Genomic DNA, 18,669 nt, shown 5'->3' on the forward strand with positions numbered 1-18,669 from the left:
AAAATGGAGTACAGACCTAAACAAAGAACTCTCAACAGAGGAATCTAAAATGGCTGAAAGACATTTAAGGAAATGTTCAACATCCTTAGTCATCAGAAAAATGCAAATCAAAACAACTCTGAGATTCCATCTTACACCTGTAAGAATAGCCAAGATCAAAAACACTGATGACAACTTATGCTGGAGAGGTTGTGGGGAAAAGGGAACACTTCTGCGTTGCTGGTGGGAATGCAAGCTGGTACAACCCCTTTGTTTTTTGTTTTTTGTTTTTGCTTTTTTCGAGACAGGGTTTCTCTGTGGTTTTGGAGCCTGTCCTGGAACTAGCTCTTGTAGACCAGGCTGCTCTCGAACTCACAGAGATCCGCCTGCCTCTGCCTCCCGAGTGCTGGGATTAAAGGCGTGCGCCACCACCGCCCGGCTGGTACAACCCCTTTGGATGTCAGTGTGTGGTGATTTCTCAGACAATTATGAAACAACCTTCCTCAAGACCCAGTAATACCACTTTTGGGTATATATCCAAAGGATGCTCAATCGTACCACAAGGACGTGTGCTCAACTATGTTCATAGAAGCTTTGTTTGTCATAGCCAGAACCTGGAAATAACCTAAATGCCCCTCAACGGAAGAATGGATAAGGAATATGTGGTACATTTACACATTGGAGTACTACACAGCAGAAAAAAACGCCATCTTAAACTTTTCAGAAAAATGGATGGAACTAGAAAACATTGTTTTGAGTGAGGTAACCCAGACACAGAGAGACAGTTATCACATGTACTCACTCACAGGTAGTTTTTAAACATAAAGCAAAGAAAGCCAGCCTACAAACCACAATCCCAGAGAACTTAGACAACAATGAGGACACTAAGAGAGACTTACATAGATATAATCTACATGGGAAGTAGAAAGTATAAAAAGATAAGATCTCCTGAGTAAATTGGGAGCATGGGGACCTTGGGAGAGGATTGAAGTGGGGAGAGGAGAGGCAGGGAGGGGAGCAGAGAAAAATGTAGAGCTCAATAAATATCAATAAAAAAAAAAAGAAAGAAAATGACCTCCACACACTTGAGTACAAACCAGGAAAATGCCTGCCCACAGAGTCTGATAACTGAACACTGCACAGATGATAGGAACAACAGTTGAAGCACAATTCATTTATTAATTCCTACTAGTGGAAGATATTTATGAATTTGAACTTAAATTTTCTCATTTCTACATAAAATACTGAATACACATACACACACATCTACTTTAGAGGTAATTATAAAAGGCATACTTTTTTGGTTTTGTTATTTTTATTTTGTTTTATTTGTTTGAAACAAAGTCTCACTAAATAGCCCAGGCTAGTCTTCAATTTATTATGTAGTCCAGGTTGTTTTCTGATTCATAATGCTCCTGGCTTTAGTCTCCTGAGTTCTGGGATTACAGGCCTGTGCCACCACATTCAGCAAGAGATTTACTCTTAAGTTTGAAAAGTACCATTAAAAATATTCTGCAAAGGCTGAAGAGATGACTCAGCAGTTGGTTAAGAGCCGTGGCTGCTTTTTGAGTCACCAGGATTTGATTCCCAGCATCTACATGACAGCTCACAACTGTCTGTAGCCCCAGATCAGGGGATCCAATGCCCTCTTCTGGCCTCCACAGTTCCAGGTCCACAAGAGGTATACAGGTAAAACACTCATATGCACAAAACAAAAATTTTAAAAATATCATGCCACTTCTTCTCTCTTCTGGAGGTCAAATTTGTAACAAAAAGCCAGATCTAGAAGGCCCTGAGCAGGGTTCATATCTGGGCACACTTTGTATCTGATAGTGAATTTCTGACTACATTCCAGAGTCAATTATATTTTCTACACCTCCATTAACATGAATAACTGAGAGCTGACTGTACCTTGAATATTTACTCTGTTGTTCTTTTAAAGGCTGGCAGCAAAGCAAAAAAAAAAAAAATCCTAAAATCTACTCTGAAATCTGCATCCAAGGAACTCACTTAAGCAACATCAATTAAATGCATGCTGTTTCAAAATTTATCATTAGCATGCCTGTGTTAGCAGTCACCACATTTCAAAGTGAGCAGGAAGGAAATGCAATGGAGATCCCGGATAAACACTCTGGTTGACTCACTTTTCTGCAATCAAACTCAAATCAAGAAAAACAGAAATACAGAAATTATTAGAAGGCAGTAGAACATTGTGCCAGGCTCAGCCTCCGACAGCCGCACTCTGAAGTCCTATCGACCTTTGACCTATATAGGATTCAGAGTTGAAGAACCATGGCTCTGCCATTCAAGCTCCAGCTATGCCAATCACTCACTAATTATTGCCTTAGAGGTATTAAGTCCTCAACTTCCTTTTCTGTAAAATGTGAGAAAACATGCATAGAACACTTTCTCCCACAAAGTTATCATGGAAATTCAAGGAGCTAATACATATAAAACATGCAGTATCAGTTTGGCAGCTATTATATTCAAATCCCTTAATGTCACAGACAAAGAATCTGACCCTCATCGAGGTAAAAGCTATTTTGTTCCAATCTCACAACTATGTAGGGTCAGTTTGCTCCTTAGGTCTTCAGCTTGCAACAGAGGACTGTCTCTCTGACACTGGCCAAAAACATCAATCTAGAAGTTTCAGGTGCTCAATACAAATAAAGAGAAAACTTAAAGGGGGCAAGCACGAGCTGGCAGGTAGGAGAAATGAGAAGGCAAGAAGAGGCGCTGGCGAAGGGAACTTGTCCAGGAGGTGCTCCCTGTTTTGGGCCAAATGTGAAACTACCCCAGGCTTAGCTCCCATTACAGGTCTGCTGCCTCCGGGCAACACATTCTAATCTTGATCATAACTTTATCCTGAAGTCTAAGAAAATCCAGGACAACCAGCTGAGCAGGAAAAATGCGACAGCCAAAGGGTCGGTGACCTCTCTAGAGCTACATTAAGATGCTTGGATTCTTTTCTTAGAGACAACTTGGAGGTGTTCTTCTAAATAGAAGAAAATATGACTACAATCGTGTATAGCTGTGGTCCCAAGGATATTGCTAAATAATAACAACAGACACAAACATTAATCAATTATAAGCAAGGCAGAAAACCGGAAATTAGACAGTGCTCAGTTCTAGGATATTTTCCACTCGCATGGTGCAACCAGGAAACAATATGTTCAAATGAAAAAAATATATAGGTCATAATCACCATCATGTAATAATACCCTATAAACCACCACCAAGTATTAGGAGGGCTCAAAAATCTCCTTGGCCTTTGTTTGTTTGGTTGTTTGTTTTTGATGAAGAGTTAAAAACAACAGCTGTTCAGAGGAGCAGTGGTGAGCCACCCTAACTATACAAACCGAATGGAAGACAAACAGGGAAGGGCAGAAGGAAATAATAAGCAGGAAGAAAAAAAGGTTTGGCAAAGGCAGACGGAACCTGAGAGTTGGACCCTTCAAAGAGCATGGCTAACATCAGGTTAGCATGGTACAGCAGCTCAGAGAAAAAACTCCAGGCCAAAGTAGAACTATGACTGTTCAGGACCAGGAGGTGAGGTTTCCAGGAAAAGAGAAGATTGGAAATAGAAGGCAGCTCCTCTTTCAACTTCCTTCCAGCACTCGGAGAAGAACATTAGTCAACAACTGAACATCTACCTAGCATGTGGAAGGCTCTAGGTTCAACACACACACATACACACACACACACACACACACACACACACACACACACACACACACTAAGAGACAGAGACAGAGGCAGAAGATAGACCCAGACATTACTGCTAACAAGAGTGAGGAATGAGAATCTAGACAAAAACTCACCACTTCTCGGCTTTTAAATGCTTATGTATGAGAATTGCAACCATCAGAAAAAGCCAAGAAAAAGAAAATTATTTTAAAGGCAGTTGGACGGTCTATAATTAAACAAAAGGGTCTACATTGTCATGGGATGGCTTGGAAATTTTAAAAGCAATACAATGAAATGCAATAAGTTCAATACAATAAAAAGCAAAGCAATGAAATCCTATTAATTTGGTTTTCAATGAAATCCTATTAATTTGGTTTTCATGAAAGTGTATGCATTCTGAATTAATTTGGGAAAATGGAAAGAAATATCTTATTCTTTTTTAAACCACTGTTTTATATAAATTTTCTGGTATAATGTACTTTTACAAAGACCCAATTGAATCTTAAGAGATGAACAGGAACAACTCATAGGCAGAAGGTCGCAAGGAATGATCCATCTGTGCTGTGGGGATAATGGACCTACCAAGACAGCCATGGTGCACACGGAGGACCAGGGACAGCACTTCCAAGGGAAGTGAGCCGCAGTTATCTGATAAGAAGCAAACAGAATGGATTCTAGTCGCACTAACCAAGTATCCCTAACACCAGAGTCATCATAAAACTTACTTTAAAACCTAAAAGCAGCACATATGGCAGAAAAAGTAAAGCCTGAGAATCGTCAGTGATGCAAAGCTGTGCACTGAGAAACTGACGTCTTACAAGGACATAATGGCAGTCCTGCTCAGTGAAGGAGCTGTGAGTGCTTAGAGAGCATGCAGGGTGGCAGGGGCATGCCGCGGGCTTCCTCGGGTACTGGTCCCTTAGCAAATACTGAAGCTTTAGAAGAGAAGCAGTGTGAACTGACAGAGGATGCTGTTTCTCAGAGCAGATCAAGTTACTGAGCAATGCTATCACAGAATCTGACTGGGGCTCCCTAAGACGTCAGAGATACAAACAGATGGCTTAATGGTAAAACTGTCTATGCTAAAATCATAGTGCAGCAGGCAGGCACCTCAGGGGGGCAAGGTCAGGGAGCACAGGGAGCACCTTTCTTCTCACACCGCTCTGTTCCCGCAGAGTTACCATTCCCCTTACACATGGCAAATTCTAGGGCATTTTTGCAGAAGCTTCTACTTCGATTTTTTTTTTTTTTTTTTTTTTTTTTGGGAGACAGGGTTTCTCTTTGGAGTCTGTCCTGGAGACCAGGCTGGCCTCGAACTCACAGAGATCCACCTGCTTCTGCCTCCTGAGAGCTGGGATTAAAGGCGTGCGCTACCATCGCCCAGCTCTACTTCAATTCTCTTCATTTATTCCAGTCTCAAAATACCAAAGAAGAGCAGCGCTGAACCACGAAACCATTAATAAACAGGCTCTTTCTTTCTTTCTTTTCTTTTTTTTTTTTTTTGAGGCATGATCTCTTTATGTCTGCTGGCTGTCCTGGAACTCGTTATGTAGGCCAGGTTGGCCTCAGGCTCAAAGAGATCCATCTGCCTCTGTCTCTGAGCACTGGAATTAAAGGCATGGATCACCACACCTAGTTAAAGTATTCACGTTTGAAAAATAATGCTGTAATTTATTTCATGTTCTTACCTTCTTTCATATAGCTACAAACTAAAATTCATATATATTCATATAGCTATGAAGTAAAATTCATAGTCCGCACATATTACAAAATAAAAATCTGACTTTGTATGCTGAGATCACTTGTATAAACCTGCCTCCAATGGCTACAGCAAGAAGTGTCACTTTACAAAATGAATTTTAATAAACAAACAACACCTTTTAAAGAAGCAAGGCAGTAGGTTACCCATCAAAAGGGCACAGCTCACCAAGCTCTGTTTTCACCACAGGAATGAGCAATTGGTCTAAGAAAGGCAATGGCCCCAGGAAGTTCATAAATTCAACAACTAAAGAATAGGTAATCTGGGAATGAGTTACAGCCCGAAAGCCTAGGAAATTGTGTCAGGAAAAACTCTGTGAGTTCAAAAAAAATACATGGATCAAATAAACGTTTCAAGTTTTGAAAAGTACATTTAAAAACTGGTCCAGAAGGAGCAGGGGCAGGCTCACGCTTGGGGTCCATTTTTAACCTAGTCCTCTTCACCTGGGGGTTAGCAATAGGGTGCCACCCACACGTGGTAGAAAGCCAGCCATAGCGTCCAAGCTTGACTGAATTTTAAAAGTGACACTGTAATCAGATATCATCCAAGGACAGTCTAGAATTTCAGGGTGCTCTTGATCATTAAAATTAGCTTTTACATTTTAACAGGATGTAAATGTATTAAATATATACTTGTATTTTTGACCTAGTAAAGTAGTGCCCCAAATACATATTTATAAAGAAAATTTTTCTTATGTAATACCAATTAAAATAAGCAAATTATCATCTACAATACAGAATTTATATATCTCTTTAACGATAAAATAAAAATTTGCTTTAGACTGCTAATAAAGCAATATCCGCACAAGAATGAAGAAATGCAAAGCTAAGCAGTGGAAGGAGGAAAGCTAACCCTTGCACGGGTTTTGGTTTGTCAGACAGAAGAAGAAGACGTATTTCCAACAGATGGAAAGTAAAATGGAATAAAGTTATACTTGCCTGCATTAATTTCCCTTCCGCTGGAGTTACTTCTGCAACACCAGCAAACACGCCTTCCAAAGTGAGATTCAGTTTTCCTGTGGGGTCCATTTTTAGGGGGATCACTCTGATAATAGCTTTCTGTTCTGCTGATCTTTCAGACTCCACCGCTGCTGCCAGCACGGGTCCTGTGCGTCCAAAGCCTGCATGCAGGGTAGCCATCAGCAGCCAGGGCCAGAGGGCAGCCAGCTGCAGCTGCTGGCCGCCACTCATGCTACCAGCTGCATCAATGCTCTTCGGCCATGCATACTGCTTCCACTAGCTCATCCCAAAGGCAGGTTCTCAGATCCAGAAAATGGAGGGGAAAGACGCTGTGTTTCAGTTTCCGAAAGCCAAGTCAGAGCTCTGGTCCTTCCTGTCTCTACAGTGTATTCCCAAGCACAGGGGGCATTCCTGATTGGGAGGAGAAGAGGGTTTGTTTGTTTGTTTTCAGCCCACTTCTGGGGCAGGTATGTCATTTTCTCCCATCGTCACTGTGGGTACAGAAACAGCACCACTGCTCGCTGGAATTTCCAAATGTGCCTTAGAGCCAGCATGGACTGGTTGTGTGTCAGATCACTTGCTGCTGGTCTTCCATATGTATCCGATTTCTGAGGCACGAAACCCAGTGTTGAGGAACCAAAACCAAGGGAGCCGGCTAAGCAGTGCATCAAAGTGAGGAGGCAGAGCTCCAGCTCAGAGCTCAGAAGATGGCCCTTGTTAACCAGAAAAACGGTCCGTTTTAAATGGTTGAAGACCATGAGGGGGTTTTCTTTTTAATAGGAGAGGAGTGGAAATGAATTAGGCCACACCTGGAGGGATGCCTAAGGTGGCTACAGACAGTATGAATTCATTAAAACGTCCATGCTAGACTGTGTTTCGGCAGAGCCCAGAGCTAGGCCTACTGAATTTATACACTTTTAAAGAACTTCAATATATTTTTTTGTGTTCCACCAAAAGTACCTGTAAAATTAGGCACAGATTCATATATCTTTGACATCCGACAGAGTAAATCTGAATGCCAAAACCTCTCCCAACTCCCATATCGGGATACTCAATGAGGTCAGCTTTCCAGGTATTTCCCAGTTCAAATTTGTTTCCACTTTCCTTTCTTGCTCAGGGATTCCAGATTTTATTCTCCAGCTTGAGAATATCAAGCACTTTGGCTTTCCTCAACGTGCTGTGGAAACTACTATCCAGACCTTAGAATCTGTAATCTCTGGGACTCAGAAGAAAACAAAGGACTGTTCCTAACACGTTTTCAAATTCCTTGAGGGGGTGGGGAATAAAAGATAGGGGGAAAGACACAGGCTCTACGTCGAGCACCATGGGTGGAGGGGATCAAGCAGAGTAGAGCAGATCTGGGGTATTTCTAGGCTCCTATGAAACTTCAGGTTCTTGTATAAGCATCAGATTTTAAAATGAGCACGCTCAAGTAACTATCAATGTACTTCCCTCACAAAGCCTACTGCCTTCTGAGGTCAAGTGTGAAAATCCTACAGTCTTCAGTAGTGCTCAAAGCCAAGCCACTGGACATGAACCTGCTATATAGACTCCTTACTTTTGCTGAGACAGAGGGAGGGAGAAAACAAAAAAAGAATTTCAAAAGAAATCTGCAAACCTGTTGCGCTGTCGGGCCCACTGGAATCCACGGGGGTGAAACAAATTCAATTATGCTTTTATAAATCCTGCTTTAAAAAGATCTGAGCTGCTTAACCCAGTGTGGCTCAGTCTTCCTCCACCTTCTCACTCTGCAGTCAGACAAGTGCACACACTACAGGTAGGTGCCGAGAAATTCCGAAGCCTGAGAAAGCAATCCACGCAGGTCAAAGGCAGAAACTTATTCCAGGACGAGAGCTACTGTCCTCAAGGACTCTAGAAATGCTTAAAGATCCAAAATCATCCCCGAAATCTAACAAAAGTCCTTTCCCCCAGCTTCTGTACAGAAAATTAAATGATCAGCTCTTGAAAGACAACGAAGTAGTAAATACAACAATTCAATACCAGAAACAGAAAATCCCAGAGGGAGAAGGCGGTATCTCTGAATCATGGATGGACTTGGGAAGTTCAGAAGAGGGAAGGACTCACGCTTCCTTTCCAGAGACAATTCTGGATCAGCTCCCCACAGCAGGAAGCCTGTGGTTGGTAATTGGCGTTCTAGCTCTAACTCCCTCCCCTGGGACTGCAATCACACTCTTTACCTGCTGACAAAGTGAGGGTGGAGCAGCCACACGCAAGCCCGCCCCGCCTCCTCGGGGTGCACGCCCTCGCAAACTTAACCAAGTCTTCTCCCTCTCTCTTCCTGGTTCTCGTTCCTTTACTCCCTCTAGCGAGCCACAGCCCAACTGCACTCAATTCAATCAGTCCTTACTTTTCCCTACAGCATATAAATCAGGGCCACTCAAACATATCTAAGAGAATTCTGTAAGCAATAGGGCACAGATGGTGGTATGAGGAGATAAACAGAAAACATAAAAGAATCCAAATGACAAAAGAGTGGCGCAAAGTCTTGCAAATACAAGTTCAAATAGATTTCTTTCCATGTTTTAGTGTCCATAAATGGCACACAGACTGGACTGAGAGATCTTACACTGCAGTACTTGTTGCTTTTTGTTGGCCACCCTGGAAAGCTTCTGTGCGTTTTCTACATAGATTTTCTTCAGTTCTTATACTGTAAGTTCAGTAGCTCTGTCTAAACTGTACCTGTATGGATCTTTCAAATCAGGCTGGTGTCAGAAGTCTGGAATTTGCTATTTCCATCTCATTCTTTGCGTCAGACCTATTCTTTCAAAGTAAGAGTTAAACTTATGCTTCGAGCTGAAGCAATGGCTCAGTGGTTAAGAGCGCTTGCTGCTTGCTCTTTCAGAGGACTGGGGTTCAGTTCCCAGCATCCACATGGTGGCTCACAAACTCTGTAACTCCAGTTCTAGGGGATCTGACGCCCTCTTCTGGCCCCCACAGGCACTGCAGGCAAAACACCCATACATGTAAATCTTTTTTAAAAAGTTAAATATGCTAAATAAAAACAGTTTAGGCAGCTGAGTGGTGGCGGCACACACCTTTAATCCCAGCACTCAGGAGGTAGAGGCAGGCAGATCTCTGTGAGTTCGAGGCCAGCTCTGGTCTACAGGTGCTAGTGCCAGGTCAGGCTCCAAAGCTACAGAGAAACCTTGTCTTGAAAAACCAATGTATATATAATTATAAACTTGATTGCTTTCTCTTAAGGAAATTATGAACTCTGGGAATGATGACAAAATTTATCATGGACTTGAGACGCTATACTTTAGTGCACTGATTCGGATCACGAAAGACAAGTAAAAAAAATATTCATATGAGTTTGATATGCCATAGAGCTTCCCTGGAAATGTCATCAAGATGGCGTTGCCGTGGTGTGAAAAAGCGATCTCACTGACATTGACTTCTTTTGTGTGTTGAGGTTTAAGTTCAGGGCCTGTGTGTGTTGGGCCAGTGAGAACATCCTCAGCCTCAACTCAACCTTACAGATAATCTTTAGCCACTGCCATTCCTGCCTGGATTGACTAGTGATTGAAGACTATTCATCCTGTTCTAAAATCCAGGGTTCTGGAAAATACTATCCTTAGAAACATTTAGATTTTTAATCATTATTAAAAATAACTTGTAAACTGGGTGGTGGTGGCACGTGCCTTTAATCCCAGCACTCGGGAGGCGGAGACAGGCAGATCTCTGTGAGTTCAAGGCCAACCTGGTCTACAAAAAAAAAAAAAGCAAAAATAATAATAATTTGTAAAGGTCTGGACAACTTTCTGTTGTGTTTCTTTGTTTGACAGTGTCTTGGTCACGTGTATCCCAGGCTGACCTCTGCTGCGACTGCAGGAATGTACCACCACTGCATTTGCTATACATGGTGCTAACGATGAGCCCGGGGCTTCAGGCCCACTACCAACTGAATTACATCTTCAGGGCAATGTTTAAAAACTAAGAAGTAGACTGCAGAGTAGTGCACACCTGAAATGCAGGACTCCAGATACAGAGAGGCTGGAGGACTACTCCAAGTTTAAGGCTAGCCTGGTCTACACAGCAAGACCTTGTCTCAAAACTACAAACAAAAGGAAGACAAGGTACAGCGCTTGCGTCGCATGGATTCCAGGCTCTGGGATCATCTCCAGAACTGCAGGGGGGAAAAGAAATCAATCAGTTTTTGAAAAGCAGAATGCATTGTCTTTGAGATTCACCAGCATTAGTGATCATAATGACTAAATTTTCTACTGGCTACCAAAAAAAAAAAAAATAGTAAAACAAGCAAGACAAGAGGTCTGGTTGGAACATTCATTTTATTGTTGACTGATTGAAACTGATTGGTGCTGGACGGGAACCTTCTTAGCATGTGTCAGGCAGGCCCTACTGGGTAATTCACGTGCAGATTTCACTTTCCTGCTGCCCTTTGCACAATCACTGATGAGAGCTTCAGGAGATGAGTTCCAGCATTGAGTAGAGCAGGAGATCCAGCTCCATTGTCTGCTGTATTCATATATACAAAAGTTTGGAAAGCTGATCAGGGCAATTCACTGATCAAGCCCTAAACCACTGAAACCATGTCTGTGCCAAGGTTCCTGCTTGACACGTATTCCTCAAAAGGTATTATCTCTTTCAATACACATAAGGCTAAGAAAGGCATTTTGAGGGGAAGAAATATCACCTACACAGCTTACCAGCTCTTCAATGGGACAGAGAAAAGGCAAAGTTCCTTCATTAGAAAACCGGGTCTCCTTTTCATACACTTTGCCAATATATTTGGCATGGATACAAGGTGTGCATGTCTTGATAATCAGTTCATCTTTCACGCCTTACTAGTAAAGATGAATAAGTGCCCAGGACATGAGCACCAACTAGTCTAATTAGATGAATCAAAGCCTGCTCTCAAATCTAAAGTGAGTCGCTGTAGAGCAATTGAGCTTACCCTTTCCAAACAGCTAGAACTCTTACACGTCTAGGTCTGCGATCACTGGGAAGGCACAGTGCAACACAAGAAACGAACTGTAAAGCTACAGAGCTAACCCAGTGCTTATGCCATTATTAAGCGCTGTTTCTTTTTCATTAGCTTTAAATCATAGACTTTCCTTTTGTTTCTGCAGCGCTTATTAGGAAAACTGAGGTAGATCCAACAAGAAAGTTTTAGTCAACTTGAAATATCTCAAACCTTTCTGGTTCTTGCTGTCATTTGGTAGACATGGATCAACTACAGAAACTGGACATCCAAAATGCCCCTCTTTACCTTCAAAACAGCCCCACAATCCACTACTCCTCAAATGTCCAGTCCTGTGAGGGGAGGGAAAATGGTGATCACCTACCCACTATCCAGAAGTCTCTCAGAAGCTTAAACCATTTAGTACTTCAAAAATAAACTTCTTCTTAAAAATTAAAGTATATAAAAAATAATTTTTTTTAAAAAAAATTAAAGTATAGCTTCTGGTAAATGACAATGAAGCAATCCCCCCCCCCCCAAATTTGCACACAATACCCTCTATAGATAAGAATTTATACTTGTTGAATGTAAAAATCTAAAATAAGAAAACATTGTGTTAAACCTTAGTGTTTCTGTTCACATATTGTACATTTACCCTTCAAAAACAAAATTATACACGTACCCTTTAATCTTTCTATTCTGCAAGGTTAATAAAAATACAAAGTTTTAAAACTTTTAAATCTCTCAGCATTTATAAATATAATTAAATAAATTAAATATTTTCTTTAGAAGACATTTATGTAAATGATATTAACAAAACTTTCTTACTATTTATAACAATTTATCATTCAAATTAAGGAAAGACATGACAATGGGAAAAAATGCTCTCATAAATATTCAAGAACCAGAGGCTGTTAGTTTGATGGACGGGCCAAGTCTGGATGCCTTGTTCCTGAAACAGGACGTGGGGTTCAGAAACAAGAGAAGTTTTTGGTTAATCACTTATAAAATGAGTTTTTTTCCAGAACTTCCTCCCTGGAACTCCTGACCTACTAGGACTGGTGACACTAGTGACCTTGCATGTCTTTGTTTATCACACCACCTTCCCTAAAGGGTCACACTGTGACTTGAGACAGATGACATTGTTCAAAATGACATCCCAACTCAGCACACACACAGCTCCAGTGCCATCAACAGAGCAGATTTTAGATGCTTCTTGAAGGCCAGGACTTTTCATTTGAAAGGAATCTGGGCAGAAAAAAAAAAAAAAAAGGCCGCTAGATGTTGAAGCAGTTTGTCAAGGTAAGTAATCTGAACTGAACAGCTGTAGGAAATACCAAACTCCCAATTTTCAATTTAACAAAATCTCAATTAACAAAACAAAAAATACTTTTTCTTCCTTAACAGAACTGAAAAAATCCCAACAGCGTGTCATGTGCAAGTCTAGTCTGTGCCCAGCTGTGGCTAGTGCACAATGTCACATCCAGCATCCACTCCGTCTCACTCTTTCAACTCTTCCTCCTTTGGAAAGTGCTCCTGCTTGCAGGCCACGTCCACCAGCAGATGAAGATCTAGAAAGAGAGGATGGTTTACTCACTCTCAGCTCTCAGGCGACAGACGTCTCCAGCAAGTCTTCATACAAGAAGGACATGTTGTCTATAGATAATCTGTGTAAGTGGCTAGAAATTACACTTTTTATCAAAGTCCAGATGTTAGGACATGCTTACCACTCCTTGAAGCAGATCAGGTGCGAATCTAACAGATCAACAAGGTTTAAAATAATGCCTTTTATTATATATTTTTAAAAGGGGTAGCCAGATGTGGTGGGAGGTGGAGGCAGGAGGGATGGGAGTTCAAAGCTAGCCGTAGCTACTTAGAAAGGCTCATGTAGTCTGGGCTATGGTGAGATCCTGCCTCAAAACAAATAAGCAAACAAAGAAAACTTAAAAAGTGTAAAAAGGAATTAAGATTAAATATACATACAAACAAAACTTCATTTCCTTTCTGTTGCAAGGACAGGAAGGGGAGTTGTTGACTAACACAACTGAACTCTTGTATACACACACACACACACACACACACACACACACACACACTGTTACCTCAAATTGGAGTTCAGGAGAAAACTGGTAATACACTTATGTGACATATGGACATTTTTAAGTGGATAAACACATTATTATAAGTCATCCACTTAGCCCTAACAAGTAAGTTGATAATCGGGAGGCAGAGCAACTAAGCTATTATATGGCTAGTAAGGAAAGCCACCTTGTTATGCACTGAAATCATTTGGCAATCTTCAAAAAACCAATGCCTGGGGCTCCCTCCTCCAGATATTTTCATTTAATTGTTATGGAGGGCTGGAAAGATGGCTCAGAGGTTAAGAGCATTGCCTGCTCTTCCAAAGGTCCTGAGTTCAATTCCCAGCAACCACATGGTGACTCACACCATCTGTAATGGGATCTGGTGCCCTCTTCTGGCCTGCAGGCATACACACAGACAGAATATTGTATACATAATAAATAAATAAATAAATAAATAAATAAATAAATATTTTTTAAAAAATAATAATTGTTATGGAGTGCAACCTAGGCTTCAGGATTTTTTAAAGCTGACCAAAAGATGTAGGAGTAACAATTATGATCATTTTCTAAATACTTCAGCTCCACATCAGGAAAAGAACAAGGCATATGGTAATAAAAATATTAAAATAAGGTTTTGTGATATGGTGGGAGGAGCACAGGCCTGTAATCTTACCACCTAAGAGCAGAGGCAAGAGACTGCCACAATTTTGAGGTAAACTTAGACTATATAGTATATTCTAGATCAGCCAAGGCTACTATAAAATCCTGACTCAAAATACACATATATTCCCTCCCCCCACCCATACATATACACCACACACACATCACACACATGCACACACACCACACACTGCACACACACATACACACACACACACACACACACACACACCGCATACACACCACACACACACCACATGACAAAGAATAGAAACAGATTGACTCTGAGATATGAACAGATCCATTTGTAACCCCACTTTGAAAACGGACGAGGAAATCTTGATAATGATAAAGGTAGAAACTACTAAAGGAACTATAGATCTCTCGGGAAATAGACTGAACACAACAGCAAACCTTCTTTTTAGTAACTGGGCTTCAAACTAAGATGAAACCTGGAGCTGGGCACAGTTGCACACACCTTTAATACAAGCAGAGACAGGTGGATCTCTGTGAGTTCAAGGCCAACCTGGTCCACAGAGTGAATTCCAGGACAGCCAGGGCTACACAGAGAAACCGTTTCTCAAAAAACAAAACAAAAAAGGAGGTGGTGGCAGTGGTGAGATAGCTCAGTGCATAAAGGCGACTCCAATGTGGATGAACTTTCCTAAACATCATCTAGACATGTGACAAGCCAGGCATGAAAGGTCCCATGATGTGTGATTGCATTTACATGAAATACTGTGATTAGGTAAACTCATAGAGGCCAAAGGCAGATTAGCAGAGCAAGAGAAAATGCAGAAATGTTACAACAATGAAAACGTTCTTGGTAACACTGGGTTTTCTCTGAGAATGATGAAGATGGCTCTGGGAGCCTGTACGTCACTGTGAGGACACTACCTGCTGCTGAATCATCTGCTTTAAAGGGCTCATTTGTTATTTTTACCTCCGAAAGTCATCTTTTCCTATTAAGTAGAAATGACTTCAGACCAAAAACAAAAACAAACAAAAAACCCAAAACAAACAAACAAAAGCAAAGAGGGAAATAGGAAATAACTCTAAAGTACAAAATTCCTCCTTAACCCTCTCTCAGCTATCAGCAGCACAGAAGTGAGATGGTCCGTATAGGTGTGCCCAGCCTCAGTAAGAGACAGAGTTCTCTCTGTGTGTGGTGGTGGTGTTTTAAAGGTTTATTGTTTTAATTATGTGTCTCTGTGCAGGCATGTGCACATGGGTATAGGTGTCTGTGGAATCCAGAAGTCCAGAAGGTTCTAGATCCCCTGGAGCTGGAAGTAGAGGTGGCTGTGAGCTGTGAGACATGGGTGCTGGGATCAAACTTAGGTCCTCTGCAAAAGCAGTCATGCTCTTAACTGCCGAACCATCTTTCCAGGTCCCTTGTTCTATTTTGAGGCAAGGGGTCGTGTAGCTCAGATTGGCTTCAAGCTTATAGCCAAGAATGACCTTGTACTTCTGATTCCCTGCTGGTTTTACAGTTAGGTATACATCATCACACCTGCTTTTTCTTTCCCTTTCCTCTTTTTTTTCTTTTCTCATTTTTCCTTCCTTAATGGTAGAATAACAAAAAACCTCTGGGCTCCACCCCCAGCACACAACACATATGATTATTATTTCAACAGAATGGGACTGTGGAGACTGGTACTGTACCTAACAGAGCCAAACATTTAGAAGAAGCACTTAGTAAAACAGGAGTAAAATGACTCCTCAACTAGTCAAACCTTACCTCTTCATGACTAAACATTGCTCCTGAAGATACAAAGTCAGGACTGGGCTATGACTCAGTGAATAGTAATTACCAACTGTCATGTGCAAGGCCCTGGGTTTAATCATGGGTACAAAGCTTGCGAGATGGCTCAGCCATCAAAGGCATCTGCCATCAGGACCGATGACCTGAGTTCAATCCCTGGGACCCTGCAAGTTGTCCTGATATCCACACATACACTGTGGCACCTCCACCACTGCACATACATGCATACACACACATACACACACACAATTAAAAAGTAACTTTTTTCAAAGATTTATTTATTTATTATGTATACAACATTCTATGTATGCTTGCATGCCAGAAGAGGGCACCAGATCTCATTACAGATGGTTGTGAGCCACCATGTGGATGTTGGGAATTGAACTCAGGACCTCTGGAAGAGCAGCCAGTGCTCTTAACCTCTGAGTCATCTCTCCAGCCCCAAAAAGTAGTTTTTAAAATATTCATAAAAATAAACAAAAATAAGCCAGAACCAAACAGAGAGCAGACACAGAGAGTAGAATGGTGGTCTAGTGGCAGTGAAGTGGGTGTTTTGTCTGCAAGCTTGACAATCTCAGCCCCATCCTAGAAACAACGTAGTGAACAGAGAACTAACTCCTCCACACAAATGTTGCCACCCGATCCTGCACAAAATAAGGAAAGAAACATAAAAACCATTTTACGAAATGAAAGAATGATGGCTGGCAGGCCTGGTGCATAGAGTTTCAGTTTTACAAGATGAAGTTTTAGAGATGGTTGGTGGTGATGATAGCAAGAAATGTTAACATAGTGAGCACATATATACATATATATTACCATAAGATATAAATAGATACACTCTAAAAGATGGAGAAAAAAGTTCTTCATTTATTCACTCAATAAACATGGTATAACACAGTAATGTTCTAGGTCCTAGGGATATTGCAAAAATAAAAATAGATCTTTCTGCCAGGCAGCGGTGTGATGCACGCCTTTAATCCCAGCATTCGGGAGGCAGAGGCAGGCGGATCTCTGTGAGTTTGAGACCAGCCTGGTCTACAAGAGCTAGTTCCAGGACAGCCAGGGCTGTTACACAGAGAAACCCTGTCTCAAAAAAACTAATAAAAAGATAAATACATAATAAAAATAGATTTTTTTTAACAAATTAGCTTTCTAGAAGAGGAGAAAATAATGGAAAATGTCAAGTAGAGCCAAGAACCATAAAAGAAAACCAAATAACAAGAATGAATGAAGAAGAGCAAGATATAATGAGGAGGCTCTTCTGAGCAGGGAAGAGAATGAGACGAAAGTCTGTACAAGGAGCACAAGTGTGAAGACAGGAATATGCTTGATATGCCAAAGACTAGAGAGGAGGCTGCTGTGTCTGGACCAGATGAGGAAGGTGGGGGGAGATGAAATCACAACAGCAGCCAGAAGCTAAACCATTCAAAATCTTCTAGCCCATATTAAGGATCTTTTTTAGAGTTTATTAAAAATGTGATGGAAATCTACAAGGGAAATTTGAACAACAACAACAACAAAAAGATTTAAAATCTTTTAGTTTGAACAAAAAAAGGATTTAAAATCCTTTTCTAGTCCTGGAAATGGAAGCGAGGGCCTTGCACATCCTACACAAGTGCTCATCACTGAGCTCTAGCCTTCCCTGAGTAACGTTTCTCAGGATGGTTGGCTGTGCTGTAACAGTGAGCAGGGAAGACGAGCCAAGAAGCCGTGAAGTCACCTACACAAGAGGATGCAGAGTACTGGGTGCAGTAGCCAAGCAGAGGGTGGTGAGAAAGGGTCAGTTCTGTGTCTGAACCCACACTGAATGGACAGGATTTGCTAATGGTCTTGATGTCTAAGAGAGAAAGCAGTCAGTAGAGACTTCAAGATTTCGGTGCGACTAGAAAACTACATGGTGCTATTTATAGATATGTAAAATTGGAGAGAGGATAAAATGTGTTAAGTTTGGACACAAATTGGACATATCCAAAGATAGAGAGTGGGGAGCTGGAGAGAGGGCTCAAGCAGTTAAGAGCACAAATTGCTTTTGATGAAAACCTGGGTTTCAGTCAGCAGCTATCACCTGCCTGTAACTCCAATTCTAGGGGATCTAAGGCCTTTCTGGCCTCTGTGGGCACCTGCATTTATGCAGTGTAAAAAACACATGCAGTGTAAACAGACATACACACACACGTGTGTGTGTGCGTGGACACACCCCCCACATGCACACACAATAAATAAATCTAAAGGTATAGACCAGACACATCATAATAGGATATGTAAGTCTGAAGTTTAGAGAAGATTCAAACTTCAGACACAAATTTAGGACCCACCACTATCAAGATGATAAAATAATGAAAATGGTTGACATCTCCTCTGAATTAAGTATAGAAAGTGGCTAGTAGCTTGAAAGAAAACCAGGAAAGGATGATTTTAGAAGCTAGACAAGTATTTCATTAAGGTTGAAGCAATCTCTCCAAATATCCATGTCTTGAAAATGAGGGTTGAGAACTACCCCCATTGTTGGCAATGTGACAGCCATCAGAAATCTGGAAAGGGAAGTTTCAACCAAGCAGAAGTACAAAATCTATCTCAACTTCTTCTCCTGCCTCCAAGGAAGCTCAGAGAGCAAGCTTGTGTCACAGCTGGCTGAAAGGAGTTTTCTGATGTATGACCTGCAATGGCATGTTTGCTGATCTAATACAAAGGATAGAATACAGTTCCTGGAGGCACGGAAGGCAGAAACAGGTGCAGTGTCCGTGAGTATACGTAAGTGATGGGATTCTATCCACAAAGGCAAGGACATAAGGAATGGCAGAACGGCTGAGTCCAGCTGGAAGGAGAGTGGAGGAGCG

The 18,669-nt window shown here is 41.4% G+C and overlaps 2 protein-coding genes across 3 annotated transcripts in view; both read right to left on the minus strand.

Moving 5' to 3' along the window:
- The window catches only part of Rnf43 (ring finger protein 43), a 70,100-nt gene extending 61,564 nt beyond the window's left edge, over positions 1–8,536 (minus strand). For both annotated transcript variants that reach the window (XM_041665122.1, XM_041665120.1), the window contains exon 1: positions 6,364–8,536. In XM_041665122.1, the coding sequence (XP_041521056.1) occupies positions 6,364–6,615 (252 nt within the window). In that variant the 5' untranslated portion in view covers positions 6,616–8,536. The remainder of the gene's footprint in view (positions 1–6,363) is intronic.
- A 4,226-nt stretch (positions 8,537–12,762) lies between these two features.
- Hsf5 (heat shock transcription factor 5) overlaps positions 12,763–18,669 on the minus strand; it is a 46,167-nt gene continuing 40,260 nt past the window's right edge. Inside the window, exon 6 of the mRNA XM_041663894.1 lies at positions 12,763–12,897. Within this exon, the coding sequence (XP_041519828.1) occupies positions 12,827–12,897 (71 nt within the window). The 3' untranslated portion in view covers positions 12,763–12,826. The remainder of the gene's footprint in view (positions 12,898–18,669) is intronic.

This window comes from Microtus oregoni, unplaced genomic scaffold, assembly GCF_018167655.1.
Source record: "Microtus oregoni isolate MIOR12 unplaced genomic scaffold, Mior012 000015F_ref0000493, whole genome shotgun sequence".
Classification (NCBI taxonomy): domain Eukaryota; kingdom Metazoa; phylum Chordata; class Mammalia; order Rodentia; family Cricetidae; genus Microtus; species Microtus oregoni.